This window comes from Myotis nattereri, assembly GCF_964212035.1.
Source record: "Myotis nattereri genome assembly, chromosome: 8".
NCBI lineage: Eukaryota > Metazoa > Chordata > Mammalia > Chiroptera > Vespertilionidae > Myotis > Myotis nattereri.
The window spans coordinates 86,121,183-86,139,684 of NC_138083.1; the positions used below are offsets into that span (position 1 = coordinate 86,121,183).

The window sequence follows — 18,502 nt, forward strand, 5'->3', positions numbered from 1 at the left end:
GGTTTCCCTCCGGTCTCCACATTTTCCCTTCCAGCCCTCCACTCCTCCGGATCAATGGAGAGTACGGCTCCAACTCCCGGCTCGCTCCGCTGGCGGACACCCCGGTAACAAGTGAGAGCGCTTCCCCCGCCGCTCCTTCCGCTCCCCTTGGCTCCTGGAGGAAAAAGCCAACCGCATCCCCGGCTCCGGGAGGATTTTTCTCTCCAACTTTCCCGGCGGAGGACAGGGACCCAGCCTGCACCCTTTCCCCCGCGGCCGGCCACGGGCTCGCTCTCCTCTGTCTCCCGGGGTCCCTCCTGGAGAGTCTGCGTGCTGATGCCTCGGAAGCCGCGCGGAGCGCTGTCCTCCGTCCTGCGGCTCCCGCGGGCGCCCTGAGTTACTTTGCTGGGGTGTTGCCGGGCCTCGGGCTCCCTTGGACTTTTTGCTGGATGGAACTTTTCGCTGCCTCTTTTCGCCGCTGACCTGTCAGGGGTCCAGGAGAAAGGCTTCGGAAGCAGAAGAGGCGCCGGGAGGTGGGAAGAGAGGTGGAGGAAGAGGACGGGGAGGAGGAGGAGGAAGAGGAGGAGGAGGCCAGAGGGGCTCTGCGGGCAGGAGTGCGTGCATGAGTGCATGCGTGTGTGAGTGCATGTGTGTGCGAGCCGCCGCTGCCCAGGACCCCCGGCCCCGAAGGTGTTGGCTGAAATATGGAGAATAGCCTTGGCTGTGCCCGGGCACCCCAGCTGGCTTTTGTACTCCTCGGAGCTACCCTGCTCGGCGCGCATCTCCAAGTCACCGGTAAGGGCTGCTTTCCTTTCTTCTCCTCGCCGCCCTCCCCCCGTGTCGCTCCGTGTCCCCCCGTGTCCCCCGGTGTCCCCCCTTTCCCTTTGCCTTCTCCTCTGCGTTTGGCCGGTAGCAGAATTGGGGCAGAAGGAGAAAGCAAGATGTTCGGTTGTTCGGTGGTTGCTCTGTGCCTGGTCTCCCCCCCCCGCCCCCCAAAAGACAGACGGGGGAGACTTTTGTTGTTTTTGTTTCGTTTGGGGGCGAGGTGGTTGGCGGCTGGGGAGAGGGGCGCCCCGTCGCTGTTTTTAAATCTGATCTTCTGGCTTCTGGGCTTTTGCCAATACTTGCCTTGGTTTGGAGCTGGCCAGCCGGGGCAGGGAGGAGGCGGGTGATGGGGACGTGGCTGAAAAGCTCCGGTTAGAGTCCTAAAGCCTCGGACACCCCTGGAAACCCACGGAGGAGGGGAACTGAGGCAGCGGGGCCCAGCGGAGCGGGTCGCCCGGGGCGCTGAGGGGGGCTGCGCGGCTTGTGGTTCTATGCGCCTCCGTTTGGTGACTGAGAATCAGGAAAGGGACGGCTGGCTTCGGTGTCTGGTCCCTCCGAGGAGGGGACCGCGGTGCCTAAAAGAGGCACCGAGTTGTAGGAGGAAGGAGGCGTGTTTCATGTGTTTGAAGGTGGATTTCATTTCCCAGCTAAGCCCCCGATGTCTCCAGGACACTTCCAAACTCAGATGACTGCTCCTCCCGGCTTCTCCGGGGCACCAGCCCCTTGGCGCTGGCGCTTGGCAAGCGCAGTTTCTAATTAAAAATGGCAAAACTGTTTGGGGACTGGATGGGAGAGAGCGGGAGAAAGAGGGGTCTGAGGGCTGCTCGGGCTGCTGCAGACTCCCAGTCCGGAGCCGGGCTTCAAGGCCACAGAGAATTTGGAAAAGAGCAGAAGAACGCAAGTTGATGTCCACTGGTTTGGCTGGGCCTCACCGCCCTGTAGATGGGCAGTGAGGTACAGGGGGCGGGCCTGGGGGGGAAGGAGTGGGGAAGAGCCGGCTGAGTATTCCAGTCCCCTGGAAACGACCTTTCCCCAAATAGGGGTTGGGGGAGAGCGGCTGGCAGGAGCCAGGCGTTGGGGTAACGGACGCATGGGAAATCAAAGGGGATGGCCAAGCACCCAGCTGCCCTGAGCCCGAGCTGCGCTTTCTTGTTCCTGCTCAAGGCAGCACCCAGGGTTGCGGATGCCAGCGGAGAAGGAGCCTCTCTGGAGGCTGGGGACTCAGACCGGGAAGCAGAGCCCCTTGGAGCCTCTCTAACCCTGGGGCGGCCACACAGGAGCAGCGGCGGCTGACCATCCACACCTCCCCTCACTCCTCTCCGTCCTGTGATCAGAGCGAGAGCAGCGAGCTTGCCTGTGCGTGTGCTAGTGTGTGTGTGTGTGTGTGTGTGTGTGTGTGTGTGCTCACGCTCAGTGCACCTACTGAATCCCAGCTCCCAGCAGCCTGCCAGGCTCCATCTCTCCCTCTGGGCTGCTCCCTCCCCCCCGGCTCCTCTCTCCCAGAGCTTTGTTCTCAGCAATTACTCCTTTGGAAGGTGGGTTGGGGGGTCATCCCCCAAAGTAATGAGTAGGTGTCCTTTTAAAAACCCCTCCTCAGCACCAGCAGATACTAGCTGCTGCGGAGAATAGGACCCTCCTCCAGCCCAGGAGACTGGCTTGCGCGTTCTTGGGCAGTTTGGGAGACGGCCAAGGAGGGGAGGGGAAGCTCAGAGGGGGCATCCCTGGCTCCGTGGAAAGTCTGCCAGGCTTGGCCGGAAATGATTGGCTGAAAATATTGCACTAGGCAAGGTGTGCAAGAACAGACAATGATGTGGTGTCATTTATACTAAAATATTTTAAAGCAATTTCCCAAGTGACTGTCTGGGGAAGGGTGGCGTTAAATGAGACATTTATATGTGATTTACTAATATCTAAATTAGTTAAACACCCCTCTTCTCAGGAAGTTCCTTGTCTAGAGAGTGAAGGCCATATATAACTGGTTTATTTTCATTTCTTCTTCAGCAGGCATGCCTGTATTTGAAAAGGCTGACAGAACTCTACATACCTGCCTGTGGAAAGGCTTGTGGATCTAAATCGTTAAGCTTGCCTATACTTCTAAATTCCTTCCTGTTATTTGCAAATGAATTATGACGTAGTTTGCACAGGTCCCAGGAAAGTGAAGGGTGCAGCTTTGAGATATTGTTCATTCAAATCGCTCCAGTCTTTTGCTCATTTATCTGCTTCCCCTCTTTTTCTTAGTAACCGCTTCTGCATTTCAAGTCCATGGCAGGGAATTGGTGCTGGAGAAAGCAGAGTTCCCTCTCAAAAGGGCCAGTAGGAGGTGCCCTTACTAAGGCCCAGTGTCTACTGGCAGGGGAATTCCCATTCAGAGAGGTGTTTTAAAGACTTTGCTGATGGTTAACAAAGGATTGTGGAGATGAGCAGTTACTCTGGGTCATTTCCCATTTCCCCGGTCATGTCTGAAGCTGCTGTCCATGGTTATGAAACTGTAATGGCCTCACACATGGCACCCCTGAACTGTGTCAGACCTGATGCTGGAAGGGGGCAGGGGATGGTGGCTTTTTAGTTGGCTTTTGTAAGATGCTATCTCCTCATGTATTTCACTTGAGCAACTAACAAAGACACCGAGTCCCAGGATCTCAGATGAAATGAAAGTTTTAGATGTGAGATGTTACTGAATGAAACAGCAGGTACACGTGTGAATTAATTAATTCTTCATACATACGTTTGCGTTACATTCTATTGGGAAAAAAATGCTATCAGAGTGTATGTAGCCCAGACATGGTGACATGAGCCTTGCTGCCTTCCCTGTCCCCTTCTCACTCCCCCAAACACACTGGATCATGCCCCCACCTGGTCTTGCTGTTGAGGGGAGCATGGCAGGACCCGGGGCTCTCAGGCAGGCTGGCTGGCCACTCCTTTGTGAGTGCTGCTGCATAAATCACCAGCCGCCTGTCCAGCATCCATTTCCCACACAGCAGCAGTTGCCCTCTGAGTTATGAAGCATAGGAAACAGTCACCACATGTGTGATATGTGAATGTATTAGGCTTAGCGTTTGCTTTAATGCTCTTAAAAGCTGGGCTGGCTTGAGCTGCCCATAGGCATTTTTTTCTGGGGAGAGATTTACAACTTCTCAGCATGTGTGACTTACATTTATTCCCTGGCAAGTGAACCTCTCAGCAAACTTTCTTCTTGTTCCCGCTGAAGAGGAACAGCTTTGCCCTGGTCTGCATTCCCCAGGGAAGCCCTACTGGAAGTTTCTTCCAGAGCACAGGGTATTTGTAGGCTAGAGGATGCTTTTCTCAGCCAATGGGAAGCTTGGCAAGAGGCTGGGGAAGTGATTTAGGGGTGGAAGGGGTTATTTTTACTTGTTTCTGGAGAGGGAAGGGATCCCTAGTACTCCAAGGGAATTCCAACACTCTAGTTACCCTCAAAAACATGCTTAAGGAGAGGAAACATTTCTCTCTGTCTGGCTTTCCTTTCTTCTTTGGTGCTCCCAGTAGACTGAGAGTCTTCAAAGGCATGTGATTTGCTCCTGGAGAATTTCTGCTGCACGAGTTGGAGTCATCTGGTACCATCTCCATCTCCCTCCTTTGGAAACAAGCCCTGATTTAAATCTTGACCCTCCCCCAACACCACCACCACCACCACTACCACACACACACACTTATCCTTAGGTGGTGTTGCATGTTCACAGACAGTGCTGAAGTTTCTGAACAGAGTATTTCTTTCCATAAAAGACTGGGCCCTAAGGTTACATTTTAAAGCAAAGACTCTGTTTGGAGAATTTGCCATCCTAAACTTTACAGGTGAAACTTCTTTTTTAAAATATAATTTTATTGATTTCAGAGAGGAAGGGAGAGGGAGCGAGAGATAGAAACATCAGTGATGAGAGAGAATCATTAATCAGCTGCCTCCTGCACACCCCACACTGGGGACTGAGTCTGCAACTTGTGCATGTGCCTTGACCGGGCTTGACCGGGAATCAAACCACGACCTCCTGGTTCATAGGTGGATGCTCAGTCACTGAGCCACGCCAGCCTGGCCAGGTGAAACCAGATAGAATAACTTTATGAGAATAGACTGCTATTGTTTCGGGTACTTTATTAAGAGAGGATTTCCACCACCACCACCATCACCACCACCACCCCCATGCCAGCTCCCAAATGTGTGACTTTGGAGTGAGTTAAGATAGTGCTATTCACACAGAGACTCCTGGAAACCACTGGGATTTCACCAGTGAGGGAGCTCTTCTTGGCTGGTGATAGGTCTCCCCACTTTACATGGCTATGGCCTGTACGCTCTCAGAACCTGGCACCCCATTAGGAATGCATTGCTCTGTTTTGGATTTGATACACAGCTACCAGCTCCAATGATAAATTTTTGATTATCTACCTCAGATGATAATCTCTTAGATGAACTGTATTATGTAAATTTAGGGAAGTCTTCCTTTTGCCCGAGTAAAAAGAATAATGACATGAGCCCACTGAGGATTACTTGATTAATTAACTAAAGATAAAAAGTCACTTGGTTCTGGAAACGTGCTGCAATCCCTAAAGAGAAGTGATGAACACTATGCACATTTCCAATTCATACAATGGAAGCGTGGAGTTGTCCTTTCTTTTCCCTTCATGGCTTTATTTTTCATTTTTTTCATTCTGATGACCCAGAGGAGGATTGGAGAGCTCCCTGAATGGTCACACCAGTTATATACCTTCATGAATCATAGCCTGGGATCTTCGTAACTCTTGATTAAAACACACTGAATTAAACACGATGCCCAGTGAAATGTTCTGCAGGCTGCCACGGGCTCCTTGCTTCTCTCCAGCATGTCTCTCCAGCATCGCAGCTCTCATCTCTAAACTGTCTGGCATCAACACTGCCCCCTTGCAACAACCGAGGGAAGCCTTCCTCACTGTGACTCCAGGGCCCTGACCCACAGGCACGGTGTTGAACTTGGCTGTATGATGCTTTGTCACTTCATGGAGATTTGCCTTAAAAACAAATCTTCATATTATCATGAATGCCTCTTTTAGAGGAGGGTTAAGCTGGACTCTCAAGACAGCCCATTCATGCTCTTACCATAGGAGACGCTAGCTGGCGGCCTCGGGGGCAGTGTTGAAGTTCTGGGGCTCACGGGCATTATGAAGAGATGTGAGCACCAGAGGTCAGTAGGTTGCGCCAACGAGGCACACTGGTTCTTCAAGAGGCTGTTACCGGGTTGGAACTTCCATTTTCGTCAAAGTGACTACTTTTCAGAGATCAGAGCTTTTCTTAGTGGTATTATAAATGCATGGCACTGACCCAAAGCATTTAGGATATTTTCCTCCCAAACAAGATCTCAAATAAAACAAGTAATAAACTAGTCAATAAGTATGGAGGAACACTCCAGCTTCTTTTTCCTGTAGGCTAATTTAAAAAAATAATGTGCAAGAAAAAAGTCACATGTTACTTCTACCAAGTAGGTCATAGCAAAAAATAAAATGTAAATCACTATGCACCTTTATAAATTGCAGCACCCGGGTAAATTAAAGCACAGCTTGGTACCACACTTGATTCCTTATCTTATATTTCTCTGCCATAGCACTGCACTAACAAGTGCAAATATAGGACAGGTGATTGATGATCAAAATTACTCTAGTGCTCTAAATTTCTTTGACAAATTTTAGCCAGAGATTTAAAAAAAAGCCCAATGATCAACAGGTCCCCTTAACTCAACTGTTAAGTAAATATGTTTTCCTTGGTGGCTTATAAATGGCGAAACTCTCTCTAATGGTATGGTTTTGAAATACATGATAACATGTATGATTTAATATCCCCCTCTTCTATTGAGGGTCATTTGCCAATGGCAATACTAATACATGATGCTTTTTATAAATAGTTCCAAACAATGGTAATATTCACAGCTTTCATTTCTTCAGGGATGAAGGGGGTTGAGTTCAATCTGAAAACACACAGGCCGTTCCATATTTATTGATCATATTTTTAAAAATCTATTCTTATAAAATGACATGGGGTGGGAAAGTTTCTCTTCTCTGCTAAATTTTGTGAGCCCAGTGCCTGTAACCTCCTTCTGATTCTGCAATGTACTTTAGCTTAGTGTTACACAATTGAATTCTGTGGCTTCTGGCTTGCTCAGTCATTTCACAGTTGCAAGGGAAGAAGGCCCTTGATACCACTTGTGATTATTATGATGGGACTAAACAGGAGGATGTATTGCAATTTGGGACTTTACCCTTGTACTTGGCTCATCCTTTAAAGATTGGTCCTTGCCAGAAATCTACTCTTGTGAGTATCTAGGACAAACGTGTTCCACTGAGTTAATTTAATCTTTACGGTGGATCTAATGGACACAGCGACTCAATAGTGTAGTATTGTGATTTGGCAAGAGGGCATAGCAATGCCAACATTATTCTGGTATCTAAAATGTTCTTAAATTTTACATTTTTATAAGAGAAAAAAAAGAGTTGAGCAGTTAATATAACTATTATTTACCCAAGTCAATATTTTAGTAACTAACGTTTCTTCTTAAACACCAGCAATTTTAGATTTTACTAATTTTCCATAGTCTTTAAAAATATTTATCCAAAAATAAAAGAGTAAAACAAAAATTATTCAGCCTGGCCTGTGTGGCTCAGTGGTTGAGTGTTGACTTATGAACTAGGAGGTCACAGTTTGATTCCAGGTCAGGGCACAGGCCTGGGTTGCAGGCTAGATCCCCAGGGGGCATGCAGGAGGCAGCCAATCAGTGATTCTCTCTCACAGTTGATGTTTCTATCTCCCTCTCCCTTCCTCTCTGAAATCAATAAAATATATTTAAAAAATATTTATCCACTCACTTAACTGCCTTTTAATTGCATAAACCTGAGTTAACCTACATTTAATAGACCAAAGGTATCGCTGTAGCTCAGTTATTTATTATATCATCTGATATTATAGGATAATTTTTGAAGCTATTACATTAAAAAGGGCTGTTTATATTTTTGCGCTATGGCCATGAGCTGCTTCTTTTGTTTTCTTGAGATTTTTATTCCTGATGTACAAATGGTCTGTTACCTACTCGCCTGTGTCCCACTCGAGCTTCTCCTATTGTGCGACTTTGACAAAGCAGTCCTTCCCTTTTCTAATTTTGATTTTTTGAGAACTAAGAGGCTGGGCTTTGCTGAAATTGTGTCTAAAGTAAAAGAGGAGATTCTAAATCAGGACCCATGTTCCTCACTAGAGGAAATATTGGTTTTAAATAATTGGTTTGTAGCATTTCTGAAATCTGATACTACTTTGTATGCCATTTTTTAATGTGCAACATATTTTTATTTGTTAAATGACAGCATGGACCAAATGACTTTACTTATATTACTAGTTTCAACATTACATGATTTATTTAAATTATGAACTATATACTAGACCTACAGTGTTTGGCATACTTAATAATGCTAACATTGGGATCATAATAATAACAATTATAATGAAACAAATATCCATGTATCCACCAGCAATTTTATTAATTTTGTGTTCTTTGCCTTTTTTCTAGTTTTGCCATATACATATGCATCTTTAGCATATTATTTGCTTTGTTTATACTTAACCATTATAAAATGAATATACATTTTCTCTGCTTTGCATTTTTACCAAACATGGAATACTTGATATTTATCTATGAGGATGCACATTGCTGCATTTCAGTCATTTTCTCTGCTGTATAATATTTCATGATATTACTTAGTCATACTTTACCCAATCAACCATTGATGGAGTTTTGGGACCTCAGTATTTTGCTATTGTCAGCCATGCTACTATAAATACTCTTGAACATGTGCTCCAAACAAGTTCACCACCTTGTCTAGGATACATATATGGGAGTGGAGTTGCTGAGTCATAGAAACCATATCTCTACCTTTAGGAGGCAGCAACAAATACTCCTACCAGGAGAAAGTTCCCTTTGTTCCCTGTCTTCCCCAATACTTAGTGTTACCTTATATTTAGTTTTCTCTCATTTTGATGAATATAAATTAGTACCTCACTGTGGTTTTAATTTGCTTTTCCCTGATTGCTAATAAGGTTGAGCATTTTTTCCCATAACTTTAATGGCCTTTTGTGATTTCAGCAAGCTAATTCTATGATTCTTTTTCTCCAACTGAGCAGCCATTTATTTTGAGGCATCAATGATATGAGTGGTTGTTCTGATTTTCCTACTTAGCAACCTTTTGCCTTTCGGCATAGATGTTATTAGTACCTTACTTTTAGGAAGTTGTCTCCTGATACTGTGTCATGCTTATTTTAGACCAGACTTTCCCTAAGCATCTTTCCAGAATGTACACTCATTTTAAACTGGAAAAGAGCTCTTTAGTTACTGTAAGATTATCGAATACCTAGAGCAACCCTTATCTTGTCAGTATCTTGTCCAATTAGGTTTACTATGTCTTTGTAGCATATTACCTACAGGGAAGCAAGATGCTGGGGTCCCAGGCTTAATTGGAGGAACATTAAAAATCCCCTTAATGTCATGGTACTAAAAGATAACTCTATCATAGAGTTAGAATGGTAGATGCTAAGTCTGAGTTAAAAATCCTAATCTGACCTTTTGAACTTGGGTATGTTTCCAATATGGTAAAACACATATTGGATCATAGTTACATATGTGGATGTGGGTTTCAAGCAAGCAGCCATGCTTGCACACCTCCCAGTTTTTGTTTGGGTTCAGAATTGTTTCACCTCTTCCTATGTGACATCCTTCCTAATGAAGGGCCCTGGATGAGACAAAGCCCCAGATATGCTCGAAGTGGCTTCTGTCATGTGTCGACTCATCATTAGAGATGCGAGCCGAGGGTGAGGCATCTAAGCAAACCCCCTGCACCAGAGCCAGCCCTCAATCCATTGTTCCACGTCTTTTCTCAGCCTCCTGGCATCCCAGAAGAATAGACATTAGAGAGAAAATCTGCAAAGCTTTCCCTTTCATGTCTAATGTCTGGGCAGAGATGTTCCCTGCAGGACCATTTTTAGTTATTTTCTCTCTCTGGTTTGACACATCTCCAGGGATGGTTTGTTCACCATTTCCCTTGGGGAACTTTTCGGCAGCATATCAGTTCTGGTTGTTAAAAATTTATTTTACAATTTACCTTAGACCGTCTTGGGCTAAATGTTCTTCCTGTTGCTCCTGTCACCCAACTCTTGGTTCCTGTTTTCCCTCCTCATTGACACTTTGCCTTTCTGCACTGAACTATGTTAGAAAATTCAACCATAAGTCATTCTTGCTTCCCCTCTTAATCTTTACTTAACAAGATTATAAATATTTAATTTATTCTTTCCTCAGGCTCCTCCAGGAGCTTGCTTAATCATGTTTATTTTTTCCTACCTGATCTCCTTCTAGTTTGTTTATATCTTTCTGGTAATCAAGGATCCCGAATTGAATGTGCTCATCTCAGTGAGCTTTTCCAAATCACTTATAGGAAATGTAGATTTGGTATAGTCTTTAGCTTTTGTACAGTCATTCAGGGGTACCCATTTTGCCTCTCTTAAAATGTGTGTTCTTGCCCGGCTGGGCTGGTGTGGCTCAGTGGTTGAGTGTTGACTCACGAACCGGAAGTTTATGGTTCGATTTCTGGGTTGCGGGCTCGATTCCCAGTAGGGGTTGTGCAGGAGGCAGCCAATCAATGATTCTGTCTCATCATGGATGTTTCTATATCTCTCACTTCCTCTCTCTGAAATCAATAAAGACATTTTTTTAAAAAAATTGTGTTCTCTTTTAGCTGGTAGGACTATCAATGCCGAACAAAATCATGGAGGTATTATAAGGATCAAATAAGATTAATAATTTGATTCAAGATAATAGTTACTGAACATTTGCTGTGGGTTACAAAGAATTAAATGAAAGGTCTAAATGTGTTTCTGTTCTCCAATAGCTTACTGGCAAGTCAAGGTGACAGGCACAGTCATAGCTAAACAGGATACAAGACAGAACAAAGTACTCATTAAATAAAAAGAAGCAATTACAAAGTGGGACCGACTTTGAAAAATATCAACTACAATGTTTATGCATTAGATCATTAATATATTAATGTTAGCCAGATGTGCTGACAGAACCAATTCATTCATCCTTGTATCCTTAGATTGGCCAAAACAACAGAATAACAAAAAGAAGAGAGTGTAAAGAGTTGTCAATCATGTTGACCCTAAGCTATGGGCATGGTACAAATGAGGAGTCGGGGTTTTTCCAGGCAGATCTGGCAGCCTGTTGCTATAAATACATCCCTAGCCTTTCATGACCCTGTGCTCAGATGATGATGGACCTTTGAGCCTAGTGGGATGGAAATGCTAATAAATGAATATATTATTAAATCCATAATTTCAAATGAGATGAGCTTTGAAGACAAAAAAGTATTGTAGGAGAATAACACCGCAGATGAAAGAGGCTTCCCTGAGAAAGTTGAGATGCTTGGGTGGAACAGGAAGAGAATGCTGGGTAAGAGAAGTGATAGCAAAGGCTCTGGAGTGGAGGAAGCACAGTGAATTCAAAGAGGATCAGCATATACAAGGCTAGGAGTATTACTAAGCATGATAACAGCGCAGCTGAGGCCTGAGAAGACCTTAGGTTCCTCTCTTACAGACAGTAGCTACTCATACTCAGTACAAAGACCTCCTATATCTGTAGTTTTCTTTCTGTGGTTTCAGTTACCTGATGTCAGTTGTGGCCCAGAAATATTAATTGGAAAATTCTGGAAATAAACAAGTCATAAATTTGAAATTGCATGCCTGATGGAATCTCATCCTGTTCTGCTTCATGCCACCTGGGACATGACTCATTTATTTGTCCTTTGTGTCCAGGCTATGGATGCTCCCTGCTCCTTAGTCACTTAGTCGCTGTCTTGGCTGTCAAATTGATTGTCCTGGTATCACAGTGCTGTGTTCAAGTAACCCTTACTTTGCTTAATAGTCCCAAAGCACCAGAGTAGTGATGCTGGCTATTCATACATGCCAAGGAGAAGCTATAATGTGCTTCCCTTAACTGAAAAGGAATGTATGCATGGGGGGAAAAACATAGCATGTATAGGATTTGATACTATCCAGGACTTCAGGCTTCCACTGGGGGTCTTGGATTATATCTCTTGGAGATAAGGGAGACATACTCTAAAATTGTTTGAATAAATTAAAATGAGTTCAAGACAAAGTCTTTTTTCTAATCTCAGCAGAATCATTTAAATATTTAAGAAAATTGTGCCTGGTCAGGTAGCTCAATTGGTTAGAGCATCATTCCTATGTGCCAAGATTGTGAGTTCAATCCCCGGTCAGGGTACATATAGGAATCAACCAGTGACTGTACACTGAGTGACCAGATTATTATGACCACCCCATCAGTACAATGAAGTGAATTAGTTATGCAAATAATAATAATAATAAAACCTTGAGAGTATTTACTTAGGAAGTTTTCAATATTCAGTATTTTTGGAAGTGTCAATGAAGTACTGATGGGGTTGTCATAATAATCTGGCCACTCAGTATATAAACAAGTGGAACAACAAGCCAATGTCTCTCTCTCTCTCTCTCTCTCTCTCTCTCTCTCTCTCTCTCTCTCCCCTCTCTCTCCCCTCTTTCCCTTTCTCACTCTCTCTCCCCCCTTCCTCTCTCTCTCTAAAAGCAATCAATAAATTTAAAACAAAAATTTAAGCAAATTATATAGGCAATCTTTGTCCTGATTCTTATTAACTATTTGATGTGAATTTATGAACTTATCTATCCTATATGTGTAGAAATACCTCATAGGGTTGTGTGGACATAACAAATGTAACCCAGGCAAAGGGATTTTGAAAAGTGTAAAGAGCTAGACAAATGCAAATGATTATTAGTAAACTTGTGTACCAGGCTAATTCTTTGGGAGCTATCCCTGAGCAGAGAAAATAGGGCTTTACCTTTTCTATATATGGTTTGGCATGAGATTTTTCTTTTTCCTGTGACCTCCTTTAAAATGTGTACCTGAGCACTCTTATTGAATGAAAAAGGAAAAATGAACCTAAGATTTAAAAATAGATTTTTTCTGATTGTTTTCCTAATATGCTTCTTTCTTTCACATTTTCTCTCCATTACTATTTCTTAAAATTATGGATGAATGTTCTCTTAGGTTTAAGATACAGTTCATTTAGAAGTCACTGAGCTTGCAACTCTTGGTCTACCGCTATAGGTTGCCAAGGAGTCTGTTGCATGGTCCTGTGGTCTTTGGTCATGATAAGACAGGTGGCACAGCCCAGGGAGAAAAGCTTGCCAGCTAGTGGCTTTGACGTTGCGTTATCCATCTGCAAAATAGAGACAAAATAACCTCTTTTTTCCTACCTGTAAATTGAAGATAAACTCAGTCCAACAATGAGATATATAAAATACCTATTCCAATGCCTGGCATCTAATAAATGTGTCATGAATCCTAGCTATTTTCAGTATTTTTATCTTTATATGGCTAGATTTATACTGAGACAATATTTACAAATAGAAAATTTCACAGGCACAGGGAGGCCACTCTAGAACCCTGCTCAATTTCATTGTTGTAGTGGATGATTTTAAAGACTTAGAAATAAATAAGATAGTCAGACTCCAACAGCAATTTTGAAATCAAGTCCATGCTTAGTTTCATTGCTGTGGTTTAGCAGGCCATGGTCAATGCCTTTCCTGGACTTAGAAGCTAACAGGTTTAGCTAAGTAAGACCTGACACAGTGCAATACTGATCAAACTTGGCACCATATAACACAACCCCTGCAGATTCCTCATCCAAACTGACCTCCCCCATTAATTTCTCTCTGGTCAACGGCATCCATTTCCTACAGACCCACTCAGCACAAACACCTAGAAGCAAGTACTTGCTTGGTTAATGGATAGTGTCAACTACAATTCATCTCATGAGTCTTATTTCTGGAGGAGGGGCTGTCACCTTGATTGTGCATCAATGCCCAGCCCTACTTCATACAGATTAATTTAGAATCTTGGAGATGACGCTCAGCACGAGTATTTTTTAAACCTTTACAGGTGATTCCAATGTGCAGTCAAGTTTGAGAACCTGTATCTGAGGGTCCATGGACCAGCAGTTTTGCATCACTTGCAAAATTTTTAGAAATGCAGACTCATGCCACACCCAGACATACTGAATTAGAATCCCAGACAACCGGGAGACATTGCCCTAGGGCACTGAAAACCCATTGAGGGAAGTGACCCAGTTTCTGTTTTCTTCTAAAAATCTAGTTAATGGGAAAATGCTCTTTCCATACTAGTCTAGTCTTAGCTTGAACCTCTCTGAAGTGCGTTGGCTTGAGGAGCTGATCGTGATGGGAAACTATGCCAACATCAAAGTCTTCTGGTTTGTGGTTTAGTATATTTCTTGGAGGCCATGTCATGTTTAATTTCCTTGAGATTTAAAGCCCTTGAAAATGCTCTGAAAATGCTCTTTGAGTGTTTCATCTGCCTTTTCCCTCCTTTTCTCATCAATGTTCAAGAAAAGCAGTCACATTTTTAAAAGGCCAGCTGGTTTTCATTCCAGATTTCTCCCTCCCTTTATCTCTTTTCATCCTTAAAAATACTCAGACCTAGGGAAAAAGACAGTCACTTGAATGGACCACAGGGGGCCTGGGACCTTCTCTACCCTCTCTCCTCTTCCTCTCAGGTATGATGCTAAAATCACACACCTGCTCAAAGTGAAACCCTGACAGGCCACCAGGGGACCCCATGCTGAGCCTCACCTTTTGATTGGGAATGGTCTTCAGAGCATGAAACAGACCAGGTGCTCATTTGTCTGGGCGTCTGTGGCAGGGGAGAAGGGGTGTCCCTGAGGCAATTGATACAAGTAAAGGTTTACAGACAGAGGCTCACTGGGAGGAGTTGGAGCTTTGGCTCTGCACTGCCTGAGGGAGGAAGGAGCTTAACCACATGCTCAGATCAGACTGTACTAGAAGACAACGTGGGGGCTCAGCTGTGCAGATTGGATCAATCTGAATGAAAATCACTAGCGTTCTTCCTGGTGAGAGAGGTTTCTGCTTAGCTCATGAACTGTAGGCCCTTTTCTGGTCCCAGAAGAAAGTGAGGAGGGCTTTGGTGAAAGGTTATGTAAAGCTGCTGTTTTTTCCCCCTAGAGTAAAATTCTATTTATAGAAGGGCGAAACTGCCTCTCAGGGAGAAAATGCATTTTATCCCCTATAGCCTAGGAAAGATAATGTGATCAACCCTCAAGAAAGAACCAAAGGAAAAGAGGAAGAACAAAGTCACAGGCAGCGAGAGTGGGACATGCAAGAAGAAGCAGGAGTGCAGAGAGCTTCAGAACTTGCCTGGCCCTTGTTTCTGCAGCTTTTATAGGGTGCCCAGCAGTTCCTGGGGACCAAGACCTTTCCCAGGAAGCAGGGCTTTCAGAGTTAATGATAGCACCGCCCCAGGTATGCTAGAATGGTGGTCTCCCCCAGTTAGGTACCTGGGGTAGGGATGGGAGTGGGAGAAATACTGAAGTGTGTTCAGCAGGGCAGGGGTATTACAAGACAAATGCTGTTGGTCTGAAGGAAGAATGATGAGGGGTGGCAGCAAGGGCTATTAAGTCCAGAGAAGATGAGCACCCATTTGGAGGTTTAGAAACAACGTGTACCTTGGCCATATATCCATCTGCGTCGTGGAGTCCTTACCTCTAACCCTGTGCAAAAGTAAAACTTGATGTCTACAACTAACTTTTTTTTGCCAATTACATGGCCAAAAAACTGTTAGAGATGGCTGATTTTCAAGATTGGGATATCTTTTAGAGATGGTAGGATTATTTATTTATTTGTTTGTTTGTTTAAAGTATTACATATGTCTCCTTTTTCCCCCATCAACCCCTCCCAGGCCACTCTCACCCCCCCCCCCAGGACAAGCCCCCATCACCCCAGTGTCCCTGTCTTTTGGTTATGCTAATATGCATGCCTACAAGACCTTAGGTTGATCTCTTACCTCCCCTATTCCCCCCCCCCTCCTCCCCCCCCCCCACCCCCGTCTTCCCTGAGGTTTGATGGTCCATTCCGTGTTTCTCTGTCTCTGGATCTATTTTTGTTCATCAGTATATGTTCATTATATTCCACAAATGAGTGAGATCATGTGATATTTACCTTTCTCCGACTGGTTTATTTCGCTTAACATAATGCTTTCCAGGTCCATCCATACTGTTGTAAATGGTAAAAGTTCCTTTTTTTTATTTTTATAGCAGTGAGGATAATATATTTATTGAAAAAGTCATGTCTAAAAGTCACATGTTTCCTTGTGCCTAGTATAATGCTGGATGAATATTAATTATTCAATAAATACCATTAATCAATTGATTTTCATATAATTGTTATTCTCAAGTTTGAACAGAATCTCAAATTGCTCTTATGCATAAGACATACAAAGTTTAATTAAGGATATGTTAAATTTGAGAGTACTCAGCTTTTAACCACAGAGAAGTTTATTTTATTCTCCTTCCTCATCTTCTTTTTATTACTAATTTTACTGACAATATTCCAGAGTTTCTATGAAAAAATCAAGGGAACCCTGCAAAAAGTAAAATGCAAATTTGTAAAGTCTATAGAATTTGCTATCTCTTTAAATTCTGTTACTAATGTATCTAGGGCATTTATCACCTCACATATATGAAAAGGGAACAAGATAAAATAGGTCAATACTTAGTTTCTATATAATAATCCCAGAGATAGACTAGTTTGTTTGTTTTTTTGTTTGTTTGTTTGCTTTTTAGGAGAGCCATTCCTGAATGGGGTAGAAAAAAATACATTACACTAAAAGATTATCACAGTCCTTGGCACATAGGAAGGAGTAAACTATTTCCATTTCTATTCATTATATAGATAATCTGCTCTCAAGGAGGTGGAGTATAACCCCCACTCTTTTCAGTATGGGCTGAGCACAGTGACTTCCTTCCCAAGAGCATAGTATGCAGGGTGGGGGAGGGTAACTTTAAGGAGGAGAAACTGATGAACACTCCCTCAGCCAGAGGTCAAGGCCTTCTTCAGCAATGATAAGCCATGTTACCGCACGGAACCCTGGCATTATGTGATGAAATTGGCACCTCATCGCTGTGACCTTCCTTTCCCAAGCTCATGACCTCAGTCTAATCATGAGGAAAAAGCAGACAACACCATTTCATAACATTCTGCAAAATACCTGACCAATACTCCTCCAATTATCAAGATTATAAAAAATGAGGCTAGTCTAAGGAACTATCAGTGCCAAGAGAAGCCTAAGGAAGCATGATGATAAAATGTAATATGCTATCTTATATGGAGTTATGGAATGGAAAAAAAACTGTAGGTAAGAACCAAAGAAATTATATAAAATATTGATGCATTATTAACAAGTAATAATGCATCAGTATTGACTCAATTTTAATACACGTTCTATATTAATGTTATTAATATTTGGGGAAACTTGGTGTAGGGTAGATGGGAACTCTTTGTACTATCTTCACAATTTTTCTGTAAATCCAAAACTGTTCTAAAATTCAACTGTATTTTAAAAAGTGCTGTCTTATTTCAAAAGAATGGGACAAAAAACAGAGTACTTAATCCAACTAAACTTGTTTCTTCGTGTCTAAAATAAGGGTGACCATTTTTCTTTTGTAGGGTTATTCTGAGAATTGTAGATGATGTCTCAATAGCTCCTAATTTTTTTTTCTCTCAAAGTGTATTTGCATGGGCACCCACTTGTGCACTTTTTTTAAAAAATATATTTTATTGATTTTTTACAGAGAGGAAAGGAGAGAGACAGAGAGTCAGAAACATCGATGAGAGAGAAACATCGACCAGCTGCCTCCCGCACATCTCCCACTGGATATGTGCCCGCAACCCAGGTACATACCCTTGACCGGAATCGAACCTGGGACCCTTCAGTCCACAGGCTGACGCTCTATCCACTGAGCCAAACCAGTTTCGGCAACTTGTGCACTTTTTAAAATGCAAAAGTCCAGGCTCCATCCACCTCACACCTAAATCACAGCCCGTTGGAAGACCAGGAGGGACTAGGAAACAGCACTTTAGCATGCTTTCTAGGTGATTTTCGTGCACACTTAACTTTGAAATCCCCTGTACTTTTCTATACGATAATTATAATAATGACCAATATTTATGAGACCCTGTGTGGTTTAAAGTGATATGGCAGATAGTACATATAAAATATTGATTACCCATCCCTGGCCAAGTAGCTCATTTGGTTAGAACATTGTTCCAATATGCCAAGGTTGTGGTTTCAATGCCTGGTCAGGTTACATATAAGGATCAACCAATGAATGCATAAATAAGTGGAAAAAAAAATCCTTTTTTTTCTCTCTCCCCCTATTCCTCTCTTTCTCTATGATCAATAAAAATTTTAAAAAATATTTATTACCCACTAGTTCCTTATTTATCAAAAGGATATTTTTCTTTTTACTCAGCAATGCCAACTAAAGGATTCTATTTCCCAAGATGCTGAGTGGCCATGTGAAAGTTCTGGCTAATGTCATGGAATCGAAAGATGCCCTGGGGTTTTGGAGAAGGTTTACTGTGTGATCTGAGAACCACTTCCATCCTCCTTTGTTGCTTCTTCCTTTCTGTCTGGAGAGCAGACGTGAGGCCAGAAGTAGGAGTAGCCACGCTGCGTTGCGTTGCCTCTTAAGGACAATGAGAAGGAAATAGGGAGAAACTTAGTCCAGGATCACTTCCTGGAGCAGCAATGCCATCCTG

General features: G+C 43.3%; 1 protein-coding gene across 1 annotated transcript in view; it reads left to right on the forward strand.

Moving 5' to 3' along the window:
• Window positions 1–683: 683 nt before the first annotated feature.
• Window positions 684–18,502, forward strand: part of DCC (DCC netrin 1 receptor) — a gene marked incomplete at both ends in the record, with an annotated part of 936,944 nt that continues 919,125 nt past the window's right edge. Inside the window, one exon of the mRNA XM_081097320.1 lies at window positions 684–774. Within this exon, the coding sequence (XP_080953446.1) occupies window positions 684–774 (91 nt within the window). The remainder of the gene's footprint in view (window positions 775–18,502) is intronic.